Below are 27,866 nucleotides of genomic sequence, written 5' to 3' on the forward strand. Positions count from 1 at the left end.
AATTATCGAAGACGTAGAACACTTCTGTTACTTAGGTAGCAAGATTACCAAAGACGGCGAATCAGAAGCAGATATCAGCGATCGTATTAACAAAGCTAGAAATGCGTTCCGATCACTCAATAAAGTCTGGAGGTGTAGTGCCATATCAATCACAACTAAAATTAGGATATTTAACTGCAGTGTCAAATCTATTCTACTGTATGGTTGTACGACTTGGAGTTTTACGCAAGCGACCACTAGAAAGCTCCAAGTATTTATCAATCGATGCCTACGCCAACTTCTGAGAATCGTCTGGCCTAATAAAATATCAAATTCGGAACTACTACTCCGAACCAATTGTAGCCCTGTCGAGGTAGAAATTCGAAGGAGGAAATGGACTTGGATAGGCCACATCTTTCGGCGACCTCACAGTGACATCGCCAGAACAGTTCTAGACTGGTATCCGCAAGGACAACGTAAGAGAGGACGCCCAAGAAACACACGGATCCGTTGTACAAAAAGAGAGCTTGAGTCAGCCCATATATCCTGGGCCAATGATAGAAGGAGATGGAGAGAGCTTGTCGATGTCCTATGTTCTATCTAAACTTTTTACATCTGTTTTTTTATGCAATTAATGCAATTTTTTATGTAAGATATACCGATGTAAATAAAGGACATATATATATATATAAGTGCTGCTGGCTACGGACTTGAGGACCTTGTTCAGCTTGTCGCAGATAGCTGTGCTCTGCACGGACGACATGAATGCGACCCCTAGAATTTTGGGGTAGTTTTGGTCGAAATTCTGCTACCATCGACTACGACATTTAAGTCTGTTCTCACCTCAGCCGTCCATGTGGTAAATAGAGTGGCCGTAGATTTACAGAACAGTGTGGCCGGCTAGGGTCATGAGAAACTTGTTCATATATCTCAGCTTGTCGCAGATTGCTGTGGCATGTGCGGACGACATGAACATGCTGTCGAATGTGACCCCTACAATTTTGGGGGTAGTTTGTGGTCGGAATACTGCTACCATCGACCATGATGGTGAACATAGTGGCCCTAGATTTAGTGGTGGGTATTTGAGTTCAGCCTTTTACAAATGACTTCAGCATAGGTACAAGACGCCAAGATCGTACAATCATCGTTACGATCACATTGCCCTCTGTAGAGGGCGGAATACAGGAGAGGTAAAGGTTAAATAGTTCCGAAGATATTATCCCACCTTTGGGGAACTCTTTGTTTCACTCTACGGAGCTTAGACTTCTTGTTCCTGAATTCCACGTACGACTAGAGTTCACACATATATTTGCTTATCCAAGGTTTCAAACTTGGCGGGAGGGTTCTCTGCTCGATGTCCTCAAACTGCGAAGAGTTCTTGAAAGGCTTTTGATAAGTCAAGTGCCATCATCACTGTTCTATCACACGTATACTGATAATCGGCAACTGAATAGCTATTTCTGACGCTGGGGAGGAATAAAGCCTCAAGGGTCTTTACTACGGTCGACAAAACCGAAATCGGTCCGTACAATTCACTTTTGCTGGCATCCTTGCGGGGCCACACTGCCCATTTTCCAGACTTCGGGAATGATGTGGGTGGCTAGCGGCAGGTTGAGAACTTTAGTGAGATATTCGATTCCCGGTACATCCAGCTGTTTCAGCGTTTCCATGGAGGTTGCATCAGGTCCCAACGGTTTGGATGGTTTAGCGTTTCTGATGGCATTCGCAATATCATCCTTTGTAAATTGAGGTGGTTCATCTTCGGCAGGAAGAGATCTGATACGACGTATTACTCTTCTCTTCCTTATTTCCCCACCGGGGTGTTCGACAAACTGTCGATTGAAATAACTGCGCTTCTTTTCGGATAAGACAGCGTTACGTTGCCAAACGTGAATGATGTTCTATCTTTTTTTCCAGGATCGAGAGTTACTTATCCTTGGCCCACAATTCACTTATTTCGGCTCCTATGTTTCAACTCTTCAGATGATTTAACCACTTGTTTCGCGTATGCTCACCGACCAACCTGTTAACTTCAAGTGTTAGCTCCTTAACTCTGGGGTTGGCACAACGAAGCTCATCATACACATTTGCTAATCCAGTCGCCTCTGCTTGGAAGTTTGGTCTCACTTCGCGTATTCGACCAGCAGGTATATGGCTAGCGGCTGAAACAGGGATGATGTCTCCGAAGGTCCATTCTGCTACACGAACATCAGAAGGTTTGTGAAACTTGGCAATTTGCTATCCCAAAATTGATGAAAGTGGGGCGTTCAGATGTGATGAAATCGGGGGTCTGCTGAGAAAACAACGGGTTGCCAGGTCACGTCATTTGTCAGACCAGATGTCACGATGGTTATGTCTGGTGAACTGTGACACTCTCCGCTAATTCTGTTGGGGGCGTCCACATTGACCGTGCAAAACATAGATCTATCAATCTGCTCAGGCAGCACTATACCCCTCTGGCCGTTGCCGAGCACCGAATTCCACAACAAATGATTAGCTTTAGAGTGCCCCAAGAACAGACGGTTATGACCTTCCAAAAGCAGGCTAATATTTGGCATAGTAGCTGGAGTACAGGTATTTATCGGCGGGTAGCATACGTTCAGCAACTCTACTTCGGCTGTTCCACACCTAAAAGCAACTCACCATACATTCCATGTATGGGTCATAAGAGCTAAGTTTGAGTATGGTGGATCCGGTGTTGACAAACTGAGTGCATATAAACTGGTCCTGGGAGGAAACTCCGTCCCGGCACGAACCAAAAGAATCTGGAGCGGTGTGTGCAGCTTCGAATACAGAAAAACGATACAAATACCAAAATGTGTACAGTGAGGTAGCAGCCGCTGGGCGGAGCACGCGTGTTCAATCCCGTACGACCGTATTACCGCCGTGGTAATCCATGACTGGAGTAGATGCAGGTGCTGTTAAGTGCATATCGATTCACTGCTACTACGATGGTAGGAGAAGACCGTAGATGTTGTTGTTGATGTACCATAAAAACGTTAAAAACTTGCTTTTGGATTCGGGTTAGTAACCCACTCCTATGAAAAAAGCGTCCTACTATGAAAAACAAAACACTCTCAAGTTGACCACCCACTCGACTCGGCCGGTTTATTGTCGTCTTCACTACATCTTGGCCGGTATTTGTTATTAGTCGAAAAAATTGACACATTTCTTTTGTCACAAAAATTGTTAAATTAATAAATTTGTTGATAGGTCCCTCCGATAACAACAGTGTTGTCAACTTTTATTGGCTCTTTTCATTCATAATTTTGCGTTTTTGGTCATTGGTCCACCAATCCCCGGTTTTCCTGTGTTATCGAGTACTTATCTAGGTCTCAAATCTAAGAACATTTTCCTTAAAATTCCAGTACGGACTGAAGTTTCAGTTCTTTTATATTAAGTAAAATAAGAAGAGTACGTAAATAAACTTTATGAAACGTTTGTAATTGCTTCATTTCGTATTTTTATACCCTTAGCCTTTAGGCTAAGGAGGGTATATACACTTTGATACGATGAAAATGTGCCTCATCGAAATAATGGTTTTAGACCCCAAGTATGTTTGGACGAAATGTGTTTCAGACAATTTGGAGTCGATCTAGCCATGTCCGTCCGTCTGTCTGTCTGTCCTGCTGGCTGGAGCGCACGATAACTCTCGAACGGATGAACCGATTCGCTTAAAATTTTGGCTTTCGTAATATTTTGCCCAAACTTAGTTTAAGTTCGAAGATGAGCTACGTCGGTCCACTCCTTCCGGTACCTCCCCCACAAAATTTCGAAAATTTTCGGAAAGTTTGTGCGCACGACAACTCTTGAAGGGAGTGTACGATTTGGTCCATACATTGTATAGCGTAAACTTTCTACCAGAGTAAAGTGAGGTTCCAATATGGTCTCAATAGGTCCACTCCTTCGGGTACCTCCCACAAAAAATTTCGGAAAAGTTCAGTTTAGGGCCATCTCTTGAATCGCTTTGATTTTTGTTTTAGCAACTTGTATTCACTGCCCTCCATACGACGGTACAAGTTTCATCAGGGGCAAGTCCCTGTGACACCGAGTGAGGTGGTTGGAGCGCACGATAACTCTCGAATTGATCCGCCGATTCGGTCCAAAATATGTCCTTAGTAATATTTTGTCCAAACATAGTTTAAGTTTGAACATAACTCATGTCGGTCCACTCCTTCAGGTACCACCCCCACAAAATTTCAAACATGTTCGGAAAAATTGTTCGTACGGTAACTTTTGAAGGGAGTGGCCGAATTGGTCTATGCTTTACACGTCCTAATATATCTACCAGATATAGATGAGGTTGAAATATGGGCTATATTTGTCCACTCCATCCGTTACCTCCCACACAAAATTTCGAATAAGTTCACTTTAAGACCTGATATCGAATCACTTTGATTTTTGTTCAAGCAACTTGCATTCGCTGCCTCAATTACTATGGCAAACGTTTTTTTAGTGGCAAGTCCATACTTCTTGAGCAAACAGCCCGAAGAGTGTAAAAACCCCCTATGGCACCATATGTTGTGGCTGGAGATCCACTTCCATAACGGTCAATGTCGATCCATTCCTTTTAGTATATCCTCCGCAAAACTTTTGATCTTTAATCCTAATCAACATTTTCGTCGGTTCAAACGCCCAAAATTTTTAAAACCCCCTAAATACATACGTATTTTGAGAAAAATTTGTTTCAATATACACAGGCTGAGGGTATATCTCTGTCGGCAAAGCCGACTGATACTTTTTTACTTGTCCATAGGTACTAGAGTTGTGTAGTTCCGGAACGAACTAGTTCCAAGGAACTATTCCGGACAAGGAACTATTGGAACTATATCCGGCTCTTTCATTTATATAGTTCCTTTAGTTCATATAGTTCCAGCCGTGCATATAAAGCTGAAAACAGATACAACGTTTGATTAAAGTTTTGCGTTGGGCGTCGAGAAAAAAACAACAACAACAGGGCGACGACGACACCAAAGTCCAGCGTTTATCTGTTTGTCGGCATATATTTCAAATGAATTTGAATTTTTCGGCATCATGCCCAACAGTGTAAAAACGGCCAAAACGACACAAAACTTTAATCAAACGTTGTATCTGTTTTCAGCTTAATAATTCCTTTCATTTATATAATTCATTTTCTTTCTTCGATCTTTCACGTTTGGTTCCTTCATCATTCAGATGCGACCACATTGTTAAATAAATGTTAATTACATCCTCGTTACATTGCTGCAATTTATTTATTTTTATGTCAATTCATCCACCAAAAAATGAAAACAAAAAGAAAGAGAAAGATGCGTTAAACTACTTCATTCTCGGAACTATTTGGAATGAAGGAAATAAAAAGAACGAGGAACGAGAAAGATGTATTGAACTATAACGGTCCCGGAACTATTTGGAATGAAGAAAATAAAAAGAACGTGGAACGAGAAAGATGCATTGAACTATATCGCTCTCGGAACTATTTGGAACTATGGAACTATATTAAGGAACTAGTTCCTTTTGGCAAAAGGAACTAGAAAGATCGATCCGCTCCAGGAACTATATTGCCCAACTCTAATAGGTACAAAACAAAATGAAACATAAACCAAGTTGACCGAACCCGCTGTTTGTTTTCGTTTTGTTTACATTCGTGAGTGCGAACAAAACGAAAAGTTTTCGAATAACAAACGTTTTCAAACGATTCGTTTTATTGCGTTCGTGAATGAAACAACTCGGAACAGCATAGCCGAAGTACATTGCAGCAAACGTACAGTTTTGGTTTTCTTTAGTTGAAAAGTCTGTGGTTTCGTTTTGTGTTGAGAACGAAACGATTCAGAAAATATGAGAAGTTTGAGACTTTGTGGGAATGGTGCGGGAATAGTTTCGTTTGTTTGCGTTCATTGAAAATAAGTCGACTGTAAAGCGCAACTCTCTATTAACGAACACAATAAAAATTGCGTTAAATGGTTACAACTGTCGTTTCTTTTTGTCTCAATTAAGTAAAGGATCCTCGGACCCCGACCAGCTACTTTAGCCAAAGAGAAATACTCGTCATTACACGGTTCATTTCTTCAGGTACCTCCTCCGCAACATATTTGATCAAATTACAAAAGCCGACCGATACTTTTTTACTTGTTCTCCTTTTAAATTTCTTTTGCCTTTCCCTTAACAAATTGCCTTTATTTAAAAAAAAATCAAAATTTCAAATAAGATAAAACAAAAATAACAATAATCGAGAGTATTGGAACCGAATGTTTAATGGAAGCAGCGCTATTCCGTTGATCTAAATATTGGAAAAGACTTCCCAAATACTTCGAAGACCAGGCAAGATTTCTTTCCACTGTTTCGACCGCATTTTCCAAAATATCAATCGATCCACCAAAAAGTTCTCCTTTGGTATTAATAAATTTTTCTAATCGCTTCAATTGGTTCTCGGTAGTGAAGTAATATGACAGGTCACTTATAACGGTAGCCGTAGAAGACCAGCTTCCCAATCTATAACAAAAGAAAACATATGATTATTATTAAATTTAACAAAATAACTTTTATGTGCGGCAAAGAACTTACATATTGGCCAAAGCTTCCAAATATTCCATGATGTTGTCAAATACAGGTTCAATATTTTCCGGTGTTTGTCGATACAAATAACTGATGGCCATTGTTTTGAGTTCAAGCGGGACCTCATCGCTTAATATGAAGAAGAAATGAAAATCCACAAAATGCCGTGTACAACCCATGGCACGTAAAATTTTCTCCTTTTGACTTTGCAGCGGCACTGATCCAAATTGCTCTCGCAGAGACGAATAAATGTCGAATGTGGCATCTCGGGTGGCAGCACAGTAGATGGTTTCTTGGAAATCAGCCGATATTTGTGTTAGATCTGAAGATTTAAATAATCGCTGGGCTTTTTGATTACAGTCCTCATGATGATATCTGCACAGCCAAGTGATGACTTTGTTGCGATTATAAACATCTAAAATTGTGTCCTTGGAATTTTCAAAACCCAATTTCTTATAAACGCCAGACAATATGTCAAACAAAAAGGTGCCAAACTGTTCATGTTGCATTAAAGTCATGCGGGTACTTAGCATTTCAAATGCTTTAAAGGCAGGTTGCCATGGTAAATACTCCAATTCACGGGATAAATATTCCATGAACTTAAAGACCTCATCATAGCCCATAAGACCTATGCGGCCATAAGTAAACAAATCATCCACCAAATAGGCACGATTTATAACATGAATACCATCATGTTCCGGTGCCTGTAAAGCTTTGTGTATATTTTCAAGAAGCTTTGCTTCATAGTATACACGATGATAATTCGATTGTTGTATATTTAAAATCAACCATTCATCATTGTCGGCATTGCCGAACTCAATTTCCGTTTTAGTTTTATTGAAATAAAATTTCGGCCGTAGATCATCGAAATTTTTCTCATGATTTGTGGTGTAGGTAATGGGTGTTGTGTAAAGGTATGTTGCATCGCTGCCATCATTTGGGTCGAGTAGGAATCGTTCCTGTTTTAGTTGATAGCGACCCGATGCGGTGGTGGTTACACCAATTATTGGATATCCGGGTTGTTCTGTCCAATCGCTGAACAATTGATTTAAATCAACTTCTTGATCTGTTGGCCAATGAGCTTTCCAATGCTTGAATAAATCTTCTGGTGTAGTGTTGTTTAAGTGACTAGAAACAAGTAAAAAACTTTTCGTTAGCTTTTTGCCGACAGAGATATATCTTCAGACTGTGACTGTACGAAAAACCAATAACAGTAGGGTGGGTCTAAATGTGTCAAGAACTGATTCCTAGTTTTAAAAATAGATAGCATTACCGTAGGTGACCACAGAAATTTTAGTCTGAATTTTAGGCCGGACAGGTATTATAAACATTATACCTAACTATTTCTCTGACAGGTCCAATAAAAATGAATAAGATTCATAAAATAGAAGAACACCACTTGGGCGAATTTCTTCGAACTTATGTGCGGTAATGGAGCGATATATGGAGAATAAAATATTGCGACATTTCTTTTTAATGTGGACCTCAGGTAGAATATTTCAAAAGGATCCTTAGACAGTACCAAAATATTTTGAACTTTGGTGGGAGAGGTTGCGGAAGAAATTGACCGACATAGACCTTCTTGGAAATGATCGGATCAAAGTCTCCTTTGACAATAATGGTTCCAACCCTTTATTTTAACTGGTTATCGCAAAATATTTTCGAACTTTGTAACCATTATGTAAGGAAGCAAGTCCATTACCACGAACAATTTTAGATAATTGTATACAATAACAAAAGAAAAAGCTTTTGTGGAATTTTCCAATCAATTTCAGAACAGGAAAAATATTACGATTTGCAAATCGATCCCACGATGCCGGGTTCTTCGGATTGACCCGGAACCAAACAACACTCATGTTCCGGCCAGCGGCTGCAACCTCAGTGTGTTTGTATTGGTATAGTTTTGTGTTGGGACCAGCATTTCCCGGAATGCCTGCTTCGGATTCTTTTGAACCGTGCCGGGACCGAGGAAAACCCAGGACCAATATATTTGTGCTCGGTTTTGTCCGCATCTTTACCCACATCCATCCTTCCGTGAGATGCAATAGATGTCAGGAGTGTGTGCATCTAAGGGGTTGTTCTGGACTTGTCCACGTGAGGGACTACGACTGGGACTATGTTGCTGCATGCTACGTGAACGCAGCTACCAGTGAGACGTCGTCGTCAGATTACGAAACTCCCTCGTCGTCTGATTAGGAGACTCCCCCGCAGTCACTTCGACAAAAACCGCACATGTAGCTTTTAACACCAGCCGTTGTTGTCCCAATCCCGGAAAATACATCCTTTTTGCAATTTACTTGCAATGGACTCCGAGGTAAAATCGAGGAAATAGTGGACTTCATGAATTGGAAGATCAAGGTCGCGGCGGTGGGGGAAACCAAGCTCAACAACAACTGCAACATACAGCGTTGTGGTGGTTACAACGTACTGAGGAAGGATCGCACCAGAATTGGGGGTGGGGGATTGGCTTTCCTTTTGCACCAGTCTTTTAAACACAGATCTATCTCGCTTGAGCCTAACTCAAATGACCCGTATATGGAATGTACTGCTACCCTAGTCAGGTGTGCAACTGCCGAGATAGAGTTGCTGAACGTTTACACCCCGCCGGCAAATAGCTGTATTTCAGGTTACAAGCCTGGCATTAGAATGTCATAGGTCATAACCGTCTGGTCTGGGGGAGTTAAATGCGCACCAGGAGTTGTGGCAGTTGCTCCTCGGAAACGGCCAGAGGGTACATCATTGACTGAGCAGATTGATAGCTCTACATTTTGCACTGTCAATGGGACGTCCCTACCAGAATTAGAGGAGAGTGTCACAGTTCGCCAGACATAACCATCGTAATGATGTTACCCGACAACCCGTAATATCTCTGGGATCGGCCCATCTCCCCATTATTGCCTCCATAGCAGGCTTCCCGAGTAAATAACCTCTGAACGCCGCACATTTGTCAATCATGGGGCAGCTGATTGGCCGAGTTTCAGAGAGTTCACTAACCACCGCTTCAGAGATCTGTTCAACCCTTCTTATGTTCGAGTAGTAGTAGAGACGACGTTCCGAGAAATCATCACTGCCGCAGCCGCTCGCTATATACCCGCTGGTCGAATAGCCAAAGTGCGACCCAATTTCCCAGCAGATCGTGATGAGCCAACTTCAATGGCCCCAGAGTCAGGGATCTAACTTTGGAAATTAACTGATTGGTCGATGAACATATGCGGAACAAGTGGCTAAATCATATGAAGAGTTGCAACATTGGAGCGGGAAAAAGTAAATTTTGTGTAACGATAAAGTCACTCTCGAACCCTAGAAAGAAGGAAGATAGGACCTCAGTCACGTTTGGCGACGTTACGCTGACTGATCCGAAGAGGTGCGCAATTTATTATACCCTCAGCCTTTAGGCTAAAGAGGGTATTTACACTTTGATACGACCAAAAATGTGCCTTATCGAAATAATGGTTTTAGACCCCAAGTATGTTTGTACGATATCCGTTTCAGACAATTTTGAGTAGATCTAGCAATGTCCGTCCGTCTGTCTGTCCGTCTGTCTGTCTGTCTGGCTGGCTGACTGGTGCGCACGATAACTCTCGAACGGATCAATCGATTCGGTTCAAATTTTGGGTATCGAAATATTTTGTCCAGATTCGATTTAAGTTCGAAGATGGGCCAATTAGGTCCACTCCTTCAGGTACCTCCCCCACAAATGTTCAAAAATTTTCGCAAAACTTGTGCGCACGATAACTCTTGTAGGGAATAACCTATTTGGTCCATACTTTACACATCGTGTAATTTCTACCAAACTTAGATGAGGTTCCAACATGGACCCAATCGGTCCACTACTTCGGGTACCTCCCACACAAAATTTCGGAAAAGTTCAGTTTAGGACCTGGTCTCGAATCGCTTTGTTTTTTGTTTACGCAAGTTGTATTCGCTGTCCTCTATACGACGCTGTAAGTTTCATTAGGGGCAAGTCCATACTTCCGGATAAAATAGCCTGAAAGTTACAAAAAACCCTATAACACCGTGTGTAGAGGTAGGAGCGCAAGATAACTCTCGAACGGTTCTGCCGATTCGGTCCAAAATTTGGCTTTCGTAATATTTTGCCCAAACTTAGTTCAAGTTCTAAGATGGATTATATCGGTCCACTCCTTCCGGTACCTCCCCCACAAAAGTTCGAAAATGTTCGGAAAATTTGTGAGAATGATAACTCTTGAAGGAAGTAACGGTTTTGTTCCATACTTTGCACATTACGAAATTTCTACCAGACTTAGATGAGGTTACAATATGGAGTCAATCGGTAAACTCCTTCGAGTACCTCCCACACAAAATTTCGGAAAAGTTCAGTTTAGGACCTTCTCTCGAATCGCCTTGGTTTTTGTTGTAACATCTTGTATTCACTGTCCCCTATACGAAGGTACAAGTTTCCTCAGGGGCAAGTCCATACTTCCTGAAAAAATAGCCCGAAGGGTGTAAAAACCCCCTATTGCACCCCCATTGTCTATGTCGGTCCATTCCTTTAACTACCTTTTCCGCAAAATTTTTGAACTTTAATCCTAATCAACATTTTTGTGGGTTCATACGACCAAAATTTTGAAACCCCCTAAATACATAAGTTTTTTGTAAAAAAAGTGTTTCAATTTGCACAGGCTGAGGGTATATCTCAGTCGGCAAAGCCGACTGATACTTTTTTACTTGTTTTTATCGACAGTTTGTTTGGAGTGATAGGGCGAAGAGAAGAGCACTACGACGCATTAGATCTAATCCTGTCGAGGATGAACCATCGCAATTTACAATGGATGACGTTGTGAATGTCATCTGGAACGCTAAATTGTCCAAAGCTTAGGGCCTGATGAAATCTCCATGGTAATGCTGAAACAGGTGGATGTGCCGGGAATCGAGCATCTCACTAAAGTTCTAGCGACTGCTTGTTAGCCACCCACATCGTTCCCGAAGTCTGGAAAATTGGTAGGTTGTTCAAGCTACAGAAACCAGGTACGGATGAATCGTACAGACCGATTTCGCTTTAGTCGCCCGTAGCAAAGATCCTTGAGGCTTTAGTCCTCCCCCCACGTCAGAAATAGCTATCCAGTTGCCGATCATCGTCATAGGTTCCGTAAGCAGTACATCACGACAACAGCGCTGCATTAGTCGAGGACTCAACCAGAACAAGTATTGCGATAGAACCCTGATGGTGGCGATTGACTTATCAAAAGCCTTGGATGCTGTCAAGGACTCCGCGCTGTTTGAGGACATTGAGCAGACTACCCTCCAGCCAAGTTTGAAATTATATGTGTGGACTCCAGTCGTACGTGGAATTCAGGAACAAGAAGTCCAAGCCCCGTAGTGTGAAAGAGTGAGTTCCTCAAGAATCAACACTAAATCTACAATCACTCTGTTCACTACAAAGACTGCAGAGGTGAGCACAGAGTGTCGAATTTCATGGTCGATGGTAGCAGAATTCCGACTACCAACTACGCCAATATTCTAGGGGTCACATTCGACGGCATATTCAGGTCGTCCGCGCATGCCAGAGCTATCTGCGACAAGCTGAGATGTAGGTACAAGATCCTCAAGTCCCTAGCAGGGAGCATTTAGGCACTTAAAGCAACCTTGTTGACCACATATAACGCGAAGGTCGGTTTATGGTAAGTTATGCGGTGCCAGTGTGTACCCCGAATATAGGTGCAACGCGATGGAAAAATATTCAAAACTGTTTAAATGCCGCCTTAAGAACTGCGACAGGGTGCCTCCTCATGTCTTCAGTGGACCATATACATGAGGAGACAAAGATTCTTCCAGTACAGCAACACAATGGTATGCTCTCGTTGCAGTACTTGCTCGGGTGTTACCGTGAGAGTCATCCTAATCACCATATGGTGGATAGGACCACCCCATCCAGGCATGTCAGTAAGGATCTTCCTGATCTACAAATAGAGGTTCATCGTTACAACATAGAACCCCAAGACCAGCAAGTCTATCATGTTGGTTTGAATATAATTCACACAGATGCAGTCGCAAATGCCATAAACAATTATCGTCTGAATGCGTTCCACGAAAAACATCCCCCATCTATCTACAAATCAGCTAATTTTGCCTCAACTAAGCTCGGGGTGGTACTCAGACGTCTAAATTCCTATAGGGGAGGGATCGATGACACCGTGTAAAACATCTGCGCAACATGCGGCACAGGCTCGCACGACATACTGCACCTTTTCAACTGCCCTGCCAAATCTACTGAACTAACAACAGTAGCTTTGTGATTACAAGCTATCGAAACAGCCACATTCCTAGAACTGGAGATAGACCCAGAGCCAGATTAATCAGAACAAGTAAAAAAGCGTTAAGTTCTGCCGGGCCGAACTTTTTATACTCTCCATCATAAAATATTCTGAACTAAAGGGAAATAATTATTTTCTTTCCTGTACACAATTTTAGGCGGAGATATTTTGTGACCACTGATACCTAAAACAGGTAAAAAAACATAAAAAATGTATTCAATCGGTCGAGAACCTTATATGGTGATATATCAAAGTGGGACCTATGTTTTTGGTCGATAATTTTTCTGACCACCTCAAATGTGGAATTGCAGATACTTGGGTCAAAAACTAGTTAGGTAAAATCCAAAAAAACGAAAATCTGGTGGTACCGATGGACCTATGTTGACAGTTTTTCGATTTACTGGGACCCTCAAATGTTAAATTACAGGTAGTTCGGTCAAAAATTGTTACTGAAATCTCCAAAATATCGAAAATCGGGAGGTACCGTTATATGGGGGCTATACCAAAACAAGGACCAATGTTGACGGTTTTTAGTGGATATATTTTGTAACCTCTGAGAACCTCAAATGTTCAATTGCAGGTAGTTTGGTCAAAAATGTAGCTAAAATCCTCAAAATACCGAAAACCGGGAGGTACCGTTATATGGGGGCTATACCAAAAAGTGGTCCGATATAGCCCATCTTCGAACTTGACCTGTCTATGGAAAAAGACACTCGTGTGCAAAATATAGCTCAATTATTGCGAACGCTAGAGTGATTACAACAGACGGACAGACAGACAGACGGACATGGCTAGATCGTCTTAGAATTTTATCCTAATCAAAAAAAAAATATATATATATATGTATATATATGATCGCAAATGATTAGTTCTATGTGTTACAAATAGAAAAAGAAACTTAATATACCCTCCATACTATGGTGGAGGGTATAAAAACGAACTTGCAAACATGTCACACTGTTACAACAACAACATGTCTCCTTATTTCGGCTTATATGACAAATGTTCTGTAGGGAACCACATATGTAGTTAAGTATTCTATATAGTGCAATAAAATAACTTTTTATGATATTAATTAACTTTTCTTCTAATGCCTAACAAAAACAAATTCTAGTGGCGACCTTTGCCTTCAAATGTTGGGTCGACTATTGCTTCCGAAACGTATTACCAAATTTTATATGGGTACCACCGCACAATGTCGCGAGTTCATATTAACTGTGGCCAAAAATAGAAGGAGTTGTCGTAGGTACATCAATTTTGGTACACGTACCTATTATTGACTTACAATCTTCAGGACAAATTGGGTTGGTCGGTCCACGTTTTGATATAGCCCCCATAGAACCGTACCTCCCGATTTTCGGTATTTTGAATGTTTTAGACACAATGACCCACCGAAAGTATTCAAATGTTGTGGTTAGTCTTCGGCAGAGGTATCAAACATTCCAACAGAGAATTGTGGGCTTAGGTCCACGTTTTGATATAGCCCCCATACAACGGTACCTCCCGATTATCGGTATTTTGAAGATTTTAGCCTCATTATTACACCGAAATTGCTGAAATTAGGTATTTAGTCTTCGTAGGGGGCATTATACCTTCACCTTGAAATTTGTCTACATAGGTCCACGCCTTCATATAGCCCCCATAGGACGGTACCTCCCGATTTTCGGTATTTTGGAGGTTTTAGCCTGATTATCACACCGAAATGGCTGAAAATTGGTATTAAGTCTCCGTTGGAGGACTTATAACCTTCCATCAGAAATATGTCGGTATAGGTCCTCGTCTTCCTATAGCCCCCATAGAACCGTGCCTCCTCATTTTCGGTATTTTAAGTGTTGTGGCCTCAATATCCACCCGATATGACTGAAATTTGGTGTTTAGTCTTCATATTTTTTGTGAGCATATTGAATATATCAAACTCTTGTCTTTATATATGAGAAATTTCCTTTAAAATTTTTTAATTGTAAATTTTTTTTTTAAAATCGAGTTTTGATTTTCGTTGTTCACAATTTTTTTTAAAAATTTATATTTTTAAAATTCTCTCGTTTTAAGGCAAGATTATTAGGTACTTAATAAGCCCACAAAAATATATGATGATCGATTCATTCGTTTTCGCGCTATAGCCAACACCGCAAAACGATTTGTTAAAAAAGGGGGTATCCTCTCAGTGAGGTGGTCGCTTAAAAAGAGAAATGACACATTCGTCTGCAAACCTCTGCAGCTGGGACCTTTATGTATTTGAAGTACTCACTTTTTACTACTCATACAGCAAAAAATATCGATATACACTTTTATACAATTTTTTTCCCACTCCACTCAATTTAAAATTTGCTTCAGAAAATTAATAAACTTAGTAATAAATGTTTGGGTAAATGTAAACACCATATGATTAATATTTACATGCAAACAAAAGTGTAGCCAAGTTTATTACATCCCAAGAGAACTTAGGAAACATTTTTGCAGCGTCCGTTACTTTTAAATTTAAATATTAACGCATAATATAATTTATTAAATTTAGAAAAAAAAGCACAAAAATACTTATTAACTAAAATTGTCGGATTTAAATCCTCATATAGCAGAAACTACTTCACATATCAGTACCAAAATTCAGATTCTTCTTAATTAATATGTTTTCTATCACTCCCCATCAATAAATTTGTTCAACGAAGTATTTAGTTTTTACCATTTTTGGCCACGGTCGTGACACTGTGCACCGTGGTGCAATGGTATGCACTCTCGCCTTGCACACTGAAGGTTTTGGGTTCGATTCCCCGGCCAGGCAACATCAAACATTTTTTAACGGTGGCAAAATACTACTCAGCAATGTTGGTGACATTTCCTGAGTATTTCATTCCGTTCTGACTCATTGATATGAGAGAAGTCTCCCTTGTCTCTTCAGGGATATTTGTGGAACAATTATTATTATGTATGCAAAAAACTCCTCACTATAATGTCATTGATACTTACTATTCTTTCAGATATGCCCTTATGGCATTGTCATAATTCTCCTTTCCCATTAAGTTACACATCATGCGTAGTATGGCAGCACCCTTATCGTAGGCAATGTTGCTAAATTTGTGACCAACTTCATCGGGAGTGGTGATGGTCTCCTCAGGATCACTTAAAGGCTGGGTATTAATTGTGGCATCAAGTTCAAAAATATATTGAGTTTGTTTCAACACAAACTGCTTATCCAATTCAAATTCAGGATAAATCTGCAATGTAAAAAATCGGATTTAGAAATAATTTACTCTAAATGAATTAAATAAATATTCATATGTACATATATTAAAATTTAACCTCACCTCATGGGCCAAATAATGCGAATAATAGGTGGGGAAAGCTTCATTTAACCAAAAATAACTCCACCATTTGTGTGTAACACTGTTACCAAACCACATGTGACCAACCTCGTGGACCACCAAGGATACTGTGGTTTCTTTGTGTGACCAACCATCAGTAAAATGAGGTTCATGGGCCAGTAGCGTATCTCTGTAACATTAACATTATTTAAATCTCGGGACTTAAGCTTGAAGCTCTTCAAAATTACTTATAAAATATTAAACCCCAATTTTCCATACCACTGTGTGGAAAACTATTCGATCCAGCCATTTGCATTATTGTAATACCCAACGACTTGTAAGGCATTTGGGTGTAGTTGTCATAAATGTCCATTGTGCGGGCAGCAACTTCTTGGGTAAATCCAGTTTTAGTTTTGTATTTTTCATTCATTATCAATTGCAGATCATTGTTACCCTCCACTACGAAATCGCTGGCTATGAGGAGCGCCACCAAATAGGTAGACATACGAGGTGTGGTTTCAAAATAATCTGTGTAACGACCATCACTGGAAAATTTTTAAGAAAATTAATTGATTTTTTTTTCCTTTAGATTGGATGTTCAAAGTTTTGGTTGGTCTTACCTTTCACCTACTGTGTTTTGTATGCGTGTATTGAAAAATGCCAAGCATTCTTTGGGCCTTGTTACACGCATGCGAAACTGGGCCTTAATTTGTGGTTCATCGAAACACGGAAATGCACTGCGGGCATCGGTTCGATGCAACTGGGTCATGGCATACCAACTGAAATGTTGATGGGCAATTAGGATAAGAGGTTTTGAGTGAATATTTAAAGATGTAAGTCCTTATTTTTAACAGACTAAATAAATTGAAAATTGAACTTAATTAATTTATTTTATTTAGATAAATGGAAGATTGGCTTTTTAATTTATTTATTTGATTTATTTTATATACTTTTTTAATTTATTTTATTTTTTAATTTTATTTTATTTATTTATATATCTTATTTTATTTATTTTTTAGTTATTTATTTTATTTGTGTTATTAATTTTATTCCGTTATACTTAATTTTATTTCATTATTTTAATCATCATTATTTTAATTTTAATTCTATTAATTTACTAGCAGACCCCGGTCCGCGTTGCTGGCCCGTCGTAATAAGTTTTAATGACAACTTTTTATCGACTTTATGCTTGAAAATTAAAAAATAGGTATTTTCTACCTCACTTCTTCGGTCTATTGTCAAACCGAGAAGGATTTTTTGTCTGTAACCTTTCTTTTCTCTTACGGACTTTGTCGGATTTTTTCGCCAATTTATGCTTTTTAGGATTTATTATCGTCCATGTCCCTGTCTTTATCCTAAAGCAATCTAATTTTAAAGGTTAAGAAGTTGTTAAATCGAATTCTCCCGCTTATTGAGACTTATATGTTTTAGCTTTTCATGGCTGATGGACCGTTGAACCTCACCATAATTTGTAAATATATAGTTTTTCTTGATCGGGGGCGCAACCACCGTTGTCTCGAAAACTAATTTGCAACCCGATGCACTCATAAGGTTAGCAAATATAGCGATTATAAAATAATAGGCCCCGAAATTCGTCAACAAATATATAGCATTTTGGACACGGGACATTCCTGAACATTTTCTGAATATTAGGTTCAGTAGTTTTGGAAAAATAATGTTTTGAAAAGAGTGGGCGTGGTCATCAGTTTTCAAGATATAACATATTAAAAAAGTAGGCCTTGTCCGGTATCTTGGCTCCAAATGTGTACCTAGCGTGCACACAACTTCATTGCCTACCAAAATGTATGCTGAAACCGATATAATCATACATTTACATAGCGTTTAACAGAAAGGCAAGGAGAAGGTACCCCACCTCTTCCGAAATTCATAATATATACATAACAACGGCAAACATTGAGCTTTTGTCGCAAATTTTATGGAAATCCCTTCAGTAGTATTGGAGTTATGACATATTAAAAAAAACAGGCGTGGTCGGGCCTATAGGCCCTAAAGAAGTACCTAGATTGTAGATTAATCCGTAAATTTTTAATCCGATACATGCATAATTTTTGCAAATATAACGTTTTTTTAAAAATATCACATAGGGGAGGTACCCCGCTCCCTCTGGAATTCAATAAAATATGTAACCTGTTTTCGGGGGGCGTGGTAAACTTTTCTTTCCAAAAAACCTAAGTTGGGTTATGACAGCATTTGATTTTTATTCATAAAGGTAAGGCGTTTTTTTCAAATATGCCCCCTTCAAAATTCAAGAAAATATGCCCATTCCCTGACATTTTCAGGAAAATCGGTTCAGTAGTTTTGTAGATGTAACATATTTTAAAAAGTGGGTGTGGTCAAGTCATTGGATCCTAAAAAAGTGGGTAAGGTCTTCCGAAATAGATGCATTCGTAATTAATGTAAATATAACATTTTTAAAAAAGTAGGGTATAGGGGAAGTCCCCCGCCCCTTCCGAAATTCAACTGAATTTGTAGCCTAATTTAAGCGGGGGCCATCCTTGTACATTTCCTGGCAATTTCAGGAAAATTGGTTCAGTAGTTTTTGTAGAAATGATAAAAATTAAAAATTGAAAAAAGTGGGCGTACATTTTCTTTGCATAAAAAAATATCGAAATCGTTCCAGCCGTTCTCAACTGATGCCATGACCAACGAACGACATTTGATTTTTATTTTTAAAGATTTAAAAGTTTAGACAAATCGCGATTTCCTTGAAAATCCCTTCAGTAGTTTTGTAGATGTAACCTAATTAGAAAGTGAGCGTGGTCGGATCTTAAGTCCCAAAATAAGTACGTAAGGTTGGAGACACGATCGCCATTGACTCGTAAATAAATTCCGAAACCGATACATTCGTATTTGTTGCAAATATTGCATTTTTACAAAAATACAAATGTGTAGCCTTTTTTATCGGGGATCAACCCTGTACATTCGCTGAAAGTTTCAGGAAAATCGATTCAGTAGTTTCGTAGATATAACATATTTAAAAAAGTGGGCGTTGTCCAGTCTTAATGCCCCAAATAAGCACGTAAGGTCGGAGACACAATCGCCATTGACTCGGAAATTAATTTTCAGAGCGATACATTTGTAATTGTTGCAAATATTGCATTTTTACAAAAATAGGGCATAGGGGAGGTACCCCGCCCGATCCGAAAAGTGGGCGTGGCCAATTTTTCTTTGCATAAAAACCTAAACTGGACTATGACTAACATTTCCAAAAAAAATTATCCAAATCGTTCCAGCGGTTTTCAACTGATTCAATTACCAACAAACGACAATTGAGTTTTATATATAAAGATTTATTTTATTATATTTTATATATTTTTTATTTTATTTTATTTCATTTTATCATTTTATTTTATTATTTTGTATTTATTTTATTTTATTTTATTTGTTATATTTTATTTATTTACATTTACTTGTGGGCCAAATTCCGTCACACATTCCAAATTTCATTGAAATCGGACATATGTACTCGTATATAGCGATTTTGGTGCATCAAATACTTGAAATCGGACGAAAATATATATGGGAGATATATCCAAATCTAAACCGATTTCGATATATTTTGGCACATTTATTTGTATGCCATAAGGGCACCTGGCTGTCTCCAGATCAAAGAACAAGTAATCAAATTGATCATGTTGTAATAGATGGAAGACATTCATCCAGCGTGTTGGATGTACGATCGTTTCGAGGCGCAAACATTGATTCGGGCCACTACCTTGTTGCAGCAAAAGTACGTACCCGTCTAAACGTTGCAAATAAAGCACGAACAGACACAACGCGGAAGTTGGACATCGATAGGCTGCAAACACAACAGATAGCCACAGCATATTCCACTCAACTAGCCCAATTGCTTAACGCGAGCACTCCTTGTCCCGATAACATAACAACACAATGACAACATATTGCCCACTCCATGCAAACAGCCGCAAAATCCATACTTGGATTCCAGAGACCTCCACAAAGGAATTCATGGTATGACCAGGAGTGTCGTGCTGCTACCGAAGAGAAAAATGCGGCATATAGAGCTACTTTACAATCAGTAGCAACGCGAAGCGCACGAGAGAGATATCGGGAGAAAAGGAGAGAAGAGAAACGTCTTTTCCGCAAGAAAAAGAGAGGAATGGAAAAGCGGGAGTGTGAAAAAATCGAGATGTACAGGAGCCAGAATGAAGTCCGAAAATTCTACCAAAGAGTGAAACATCAAACAGATGGCTTTGGTACAGGCACATCCTCCTGTAGAGACCAGCAAGGTAATCTGGTAACAGATACAGATAGCGTGCTCAGGATATGGAAGGAACATTTCTCCAATCTGCTGGTATCCAATAGTAGCGAAGACGATGATACCACAGATCCAATCCCAGAAGATGGTATAGAATGTATACCGCCCGGCCAAGATGAGGTAAAAACAGCAATCAACCGGCTGAAGAATAATTAAGCAGCAGGAGCCGATGGCTTACCAGCCGAGCCTTTTTAAAACCGGAGGCGACGCGCTGATAAGGTGTATGCATCAGCTAGTTAGCACCATCTGGCAGGAAGAACGCGTACCCGACGATTGGAACCTGAGCATCCTATGTCCCGTCCACAAGAAAGGAGATAAGACTGTATGCTCAAACTATAGGGACATAAGTCTTCTCCCTATTGCCTATAAGATAGTGTCAGGGATATTGTGCGAACGACTAAAGCCAATGGTCAACGAAATAATTGGACCATACCAATGTGGCTTTAGACCTGGCAAGTCCACCATTGACCAGATATTTACCCTGCGGCAAATCCTAGAGAAGACCCAAGAGATGCAGATCGACGCATTTCACCTTTTTGTCGATTATAAAGCAGACAGTCCCCTCCGATCAAAGGTATTCCACGCAATGTCTGAATTTGGTATCCCCGCAAAGCTCATCCGGCTTTGTAAGATGACTTTAACTGATACTAGGTCCTCAGTTAAAATTGGAAAGAACCTCTCCGAAGAATTTTGTACCAAAAGAGGTTTCAGACAAGGAGACAGCCTTTCGTGTGATTTTTTCAACATTTTGCTGGAAAAGGTAATACGATATGCAAATGTCAAAAGAAATGGCATAATTTACACCAATAGCCACATGCTACTTGTCGATGATGAACCCGCTAAAAAGGCGTATGAATACATGCCTCATGGCGGTGCACGTAGAATCGGGAAGCCTAAGCTTCGATGGAGCATACAAGTGGATGAAGAAATGAAAAGGCGCGGTATTTCAAAAAGCGAAGCGAAAAACAGAGAGGATTGGAGATCTTTTCTTAGTTCGGTCTATGGAACAAATGTTCTGTAATGGGCCAACTAAGTAAGTAAGTAAGTATTTGTATGCCACACATTCCAAATTTGGATACTGTATCTGTAACCGTTCTATAAATATTTGCATACAAAGTTTACATCTTTTGGAGGTACCTCCGATTCTGATGCTATATCTCATTCGAATCTCACTACCAAATAGGACTTAAAATTGTTGTAATTAATGGTAGTTTAATACAAAAAAAATTCAGGAAAATCGAAGGGGTCAATCATTGTTCAAAATTGTATTTAAATAGCGAAAATTGCATCCAAGCCCACAGTGCGAATTTTTTTTTCTATTTTTTTAAATAGCTGATAAAACAACAAACCATACCAAAAAAGATATTTTCAAATTGGACGAATATTTAAGAAGTTGTGAGTATTTTATTGCTTACAGTTTTTACAGGAAGAACGCGTACCCGACGATTGGAACCTGAGCATCTTGTGTCCCGTTCGTATGCTCCAACTATAGGGGCATAAGTCTTCTCCCTATTGCCTATAAGATAGTGTCAGGGATATTATGCGAACGACTAAAGCCCATGGTCAACGAAATAATTGGACCATAGCAATGTGGCTTTAGACCTGGCAAGTCCACCATTGACCAGATATTTACCCTGCGGCAAATCCTTGAGAAGACCCAAGAGATGCAGATCTACAAATATCACCTTTTAGTCGATTGTAAAGCAGATTTCGACGGTCCCCTCCGATCAAAGGTATTCCATGCAATGTCTGAATTTGGTATCCCCGCAAAGCTCATCCGGCTTTGTAAGATGGCTTTAACTGACACTAGGTCATCAGTTAAAATTGGAGAGAACCTCTCCGAACAGTTCAGTCCCTAAAGAGGTTTCAGACAAGGATACAGCCTTTCGTGTGACCTATTCAACATTTTGCAAATGTCAAAAGAAATGGCACGATCTACACCAATAGTCACATGTTACTTGCTTATGTTGATGACATAGACATCATAGGACGATCAGTAAAGGAAGTAACTGATACCTTTAGGAAGACCGAAGGAGAATCTGCGAAAGTGGGTCTGGCGGTAAACGGCGAAAAGACCAAATTGATTGTGTCGACGCGCAAAGCGTCCATACAGCTCGGACCAACTGTGGAAGTCGTCTACCTCGGCACTGTCATAAACACAACAAACAACATCAGTTTCGAAATAAGAAGAATAATTGTATTGGCCAAAAGACGCTACTATGGTTTAAATAAGCAATTTAAAAACAAAGCCACATCTCGTCAAACAAAAATAACACTATACAAAACGCTGATACTGCCTGTGCTAATGTATGTCTCCTAAGCATGGATACTTGCGCAAGCAGATGAGGCAGTGCTTGGTGTGTTTGAGAGGAAAATTCTTCGAAAAATCTACGGGCCGATTTGCGTTGATGGTGGATGAAGAAATGAAAAGGCGCGGTATTTCAAAAAGCGAAGCGAAAAACAGAGAGGATTGGAGATCTTTTCTTAGTTCGGTCTATGGAACAAATGTTCTGTAATGGGCCAGCTAAGTAAGTAATATATTCTATCTTATTTATTTAGTTATTTTTTATTTTATTTACTGATTTATGTTATTTTCATATATCATATATCTATTTATTTGATTTATTTATTTCTTTTCTCTTTTTTATTGTATTGTATTTTTTTATTTATTTGTATGCCTTATATGCCTTATATTACTTTTTCCTTTTTTTAGTTATATATTATATTTACTTATTTTATTTATGTTATTAATTTAATTTTTTTATTTAATTTATTTTTTATTTAATTTTTTTATCATTTCAGTTTATTATTTTTTATTTATTTCTCATTTTGTTTATTATATTTACTTCATTTTAATTTTATTTATTTACTTATTTTATTTAGTTATGCATTTATTTATTTATTTTAAATATTTTGTTTATTAATTTAATTTATTTTATTTGTGATAGTTTGTTATGTCATTCCTTTTATTATTTTTTATTTTATTTATGTAACTTATTTGTTTTATTTATTTTGTTTATTTTATTCATTTTATATATTTTATTTACTTTATTTATTTGTGTATAATACATCTTATTTCTTTTTTTTATTTATTTTGTATATTTTACATACTTTTTCATTCATTTATCCTATTTATTTATTTTATTTATTGAAGTGTTTTATCTATTTTATTTAGTTTAGTTATTATTTTATTTACTACTTATTTTATTTATTTTTTATTTTATTCATTTAATTTGAATTATTTATTTTTTTATCGTATTTATATTATTTATATATTTTAGCTTATTTACATTTTATTATTATTTTATTGGTTTTGTTTATTTCAACTATTTTGTGTTATTTATTTTATTTTTTATTTCATTTATTTATAACATAAATATTTTTTTATTTCGTTATTTTATCGTATTTATTTTTATTTACTTATGTTATACATTTTATTCATTTATTTATTTTTTTATTTTATTTATTTTAATTACTTTATTTTAATTTATTTTATTTATTATTTTTTGATTTATTTTATTTAATTATTTATTTTATTTTTATAATTATTTTATTTATTTTATGTATGTATTTTGGCTTATTTACTTTTTATTATTATTTTATTTCAACTATTTTGTGTTTTTTTCTTTATTTTTATACCCTCAGCCTTTAGGCTAAGGAGGGTATATACACTTTGATACGATGAAAATGTGCCTCATCGAAATAATGGTTTTAGACCCCAAGTATGCTTGGACGAAATGTGTTTCAGACAATTTGGAGTCGATCTAGCCATGTCCGTCCGTCAGTCTGTCCTGCTGGCTGGAGCGCACGATAACTCTCGAACGGATGAACCGATTCGGTTCAAATTTTGGCTTTCGTAATATTTTGCCCAAACTTAGTTTAAGTTCGAGGATGAGCTACATCGGTCCACTCCTTCCGGTACCTCCCCCACAAAAGTTCGCAAATGTTCGGAAAGTTTGTGCGCACGATAACTCTTGAAGGGAGTGACCGATTTGGTCCATACTTTGTATAGTGTAAACTTTCCACCAGAGTAATATGAGGTTCCAATATGGTCTCAATAGGTCCACTCCTTCGGGTACCTCCCACACAAAATTTCGGAAAAATTCAGTTTAGGGCCATCTCTCGAATCGCTTTGATTTTTGTTTTAGCAAGTTGTATTCACTGCCCTCCATACGACGGTACGAGTTTCATCAGGGGCAAGTCCATACTTCCTGAGAAAATAGCATGAAAGTTGCAAAAAACCGCTATGACACCGTGTAAGGTGGTTGGAGCGCAAGATAACTCTCGAACGGATCTGCTGATTCGGTCCAAAATATGGTCTTAGTAATATTTTGTCCAAACATAGTTTAAGTTTGAAGATAAGCCATATCGGTCCACTCCTTAAGGTACCTCCCCCACAAAAGTTCAAAAATGTTCGGAAAAATTGTTCGTACCGTAACTCTTGAAGGGAGTCGCAGAATTGGTCTATACTTTACACATTCTAATATATCTACCAGATATACATCAGGTTCAAATATGGACTATATTTGTCCACTCCATCCGGTACCTCCCACACAAAATTTCGGATAAGTTCACTTTAAGACCTGATATCGAATCGTTCTGATTTTTGTTGAAGCAACTTGCATTTGCTGTCTCAATTACGATGGTAAAAGTTTTTTTCAGGGGCAAGTCCATACTACTTGAGCAAACAGCCCGAAGGGTGTAAAAACCCCATAGGCACCATATGTAGTGGCTGGAGATCCACTTCCATAACGGTCAATGTCGATCCATTCCTTTTAGTATCTCCTCCGCAAAACTTTTGATCTTTAATCCTAATCAACATTTTTGTCTGTTAAAACGCCCACAATTTTTAAAACCCCCTAAATACATACGTATTTTGGGAAAAATTGTTTTAATATACATAGGCTGAGGGTATATCTCTGTCGGCAAAGCCGACTGATACTTTTTTACTTGTTTTATTTCATTTAGTTACAAGATAAATATTTATTTTATTTCGTTATTTTATCTTATTTATTTTTATTTACTTATGTTGTACATTTTATTTATTTATTTTAATTACTTTATTTTATTTTAATTTATTTTGTTTGTTTGCGTATTTATTTACTTAAATTTATTTTATTTAGTTATGTATTTATTTATTTTACATACTATTATTTATTCTTATTTAGTTTTTTATTTTTTATGTTTTTTTTTTATTTTTTAAGTTTATTTATGTATCTACTTTTTATCTTTTTTTATTTTGTATTTATTCCATTAATTGTTTATTTGTTATTTATTTAATTATTTTATATATTTATTTTTATTTTATTTAGTTATTTTTTATTTGTTCTATTTATTTTTTTATGTTTAATTTTATTTAAGTTATATATTTTATTTTATTTATTTCAGTTCTTTATTTATTTTATCTATTTTATTTATTTGTTTTATTTACTTTTACCTATGTATTTATTTATTGTTCTCTTTGCTTTCTTCTTAAAAATATTTTAAACAAATCTCTTGAATAAAAATATTCAAACCTACTTACTTTTTATTGTCATAGCTGGAGCTATAAATTCCTGCCAAATCATTGCGTATTTGACCCGAATATTTAAAATATAATTTATATGCCTTCTCCGCATCCAGGTTCAATGACAGCGGTATTATTAATTTATTTGTTATCTCCTCATAATGTAACTGATCAGTACCAACAAAACGTTCAACAACCTTGTCATCATCATTGTCGTATAAAATTGTTTCGGAAATATTTAAAAATGCCGTGTGTAGGGTAATGTTACGAACAGCAACTGTTGCTGCTGCTATCGCATGCAATGTTATATTAACTTCACCATCGAAAGTGAACTGTTTCGCACCATCCGCCGTTTCGAGATAAGGTTTGATTCTGATATCATAGAAATCTGGTATAACATCTGTGTTAAGGCGATAGTCTATTATTGACTGAGTTAATGTGGGGCTGCAGAAGATTGCCAGTGTTAAAAACAAACAATGGGTGAGGAGCCGTAAACGGGTCATGTTTTCGTTGTTATTGTTGTTCTTAGATGCGGTTTCAGCAGCACCACTTGTTGCGATCACTTTGAGTTCAGAATTTAAACTGAGAAAACTGGTAGGGGTTTGATTTACATGCTGTCGAAGGAATTCAAATTTAATAACAAATCATTAAATGAAAATTATTAATGATAGCGAACGGATTTGTGCGAAATTAAAAAGGGCCTTTATATTGGGTAATAAACATGATAGAAAATAAAAAATGCTTACGTTTAAATACTTACATATTTTTAACGGATTTACTCTTGCATCAAAGAGAAACGAAATATTTCTGAACCATGTTGGATCTCATTGTTTGTTCCTTCTCTAAATTTGGCCCCAGTCTTTGATGATTCTTGGCTTCACAAGTAAAAAATTCAACTTTTTGGCTGTAACGAGTTCTTCTCAAACATCCTTTATATGAAAATATACAAATGTAGCTACTTACTTTCACTGATATGTGTAATTATTTTGCCAAATCCTTGCCTGTTCATTAATAGTTTGTTATATTTTTAATTAAAGGCCTTTTATTTAAATACTTTGGCAGTTTCGTTTTTTTAACATACTGCGATAAAGTTGTTAATAAAATGTTATTATTCTTGATAAGATTATCAGAATGTTATACAAGTATAAACTATTGTGATAATAAGTAAATCCAAACAGTAATAGAAGAGAGTACTGTTCCCCTCACGAATAACAATCACAAAACTTAAGAACACAATTTTTTTCCAATGGGATCCAGTTAGCGACCTCCTACAAATTACACAATCCCTAATGTCGGCGTTTAAAGAGATCACGTATCGATCAGAGTGGCGCAGTGACCGTTTTCGAAGAGAGTTTTTTTGTTATTTGGACACCTCAGTGATTATCAGGCGTAGTTGTCAAGTCCATATAGTTACCATGGTAACAAGGCTATGCACCGGTTGATGTGGATGTCTTGGAAACCCCAGTCTTCACCGTCACAAGTGCATTATCAACCACTTTCTCTTTGACGGTACGTAAAGTGATTCATTAAAGAGTTATCGCCTTAACCTTTAACTAACGAGGGTGTATACACTTTGTTAGAAGAACCGATGGAGAGGAACCGTCATATGTGGACTTGCGTACAGTTCTTGTTGTTCCTTTTTTAACCGCTAGAAACCTTAAATTACAAATAAGAGTTATTTTGGCCGGAAAATGTAGCTTACGTCTTAAAAGTAGCAGAAATCGTGAGGTACCGCGATATGGCCGTAATACTACATATGGACATATGGCGTCAATTCGTAGAGAAATTTTGTGACCCCCTTGGAACCTTAAATGAGGTATTCTGCTATTTTTGTTTGAAAAATGAGCTAAAATCCTAACAATAGCAAAAATTCTCTAAAAACAATGCTGAAAATCGGGTGTACCTTTTATGCGGGGGCTATGTTAAAACTTGCATCTATACCCACAATTCTCTGTGGGAATGTTGTATTTTCATAT

The 27,866-nt window shown here is 37.8% G+C and overlaps 1 protein-coding gene across 1 annotated transcript; it reads right to left on the reverse strand.

The window, feature by feature from the left end:
- Positions 1-6,103: 6,103 nt before the first annotated feature.
- Positions 6,104-26,989, reverse strand: LOC141391289 (membrane alanyl aminopeptidase-like). The gene is made up of 9 exons (XM_073964201.1): positions 26,892-26,989; positions 26,651-26,819; positions 25,909-26,504; positions 16,705-16,863; positions 16,333-16,629; positions 16,088-16,274; positions 15,750-15,997; positions 6,523-7,641; positions 6,104-6,450 (listed from the first exon to the last, which is right to left on the reverse strand). Exons 3-9 carry the CDS (start codon positions 26,391-26,393, stop codon positions 6,150-6,152), a joined length of 2,796 nt encoding a protein of 931 aa, XP_073820302.1. The 5' UTR covers positions 26,394-26,504; positions 26,651-26,819; positions 26,892-26,989; the 3' UTR covers positions 6,104-6,149.
- Between the last annotated feature and the right edge of the window lie 877 nt (positions 26,990-27,866).

This window comes from Musca autumnalis, unplaced genomic scaffold (genome assembly GCF_047663935.1).
Source record: "Musca autumnalis isolate F117 unplaced genomic scaffold, ASM4766393v1 scaffold_1, whole genome shotgun sequence".
Taxonomy (NCBI): domain Eukaryota; kingdom Metazoa; phylum Arthropoda; class Insecta; order Diptera; family Muscidae; genus Musca; species Musca autumnalis.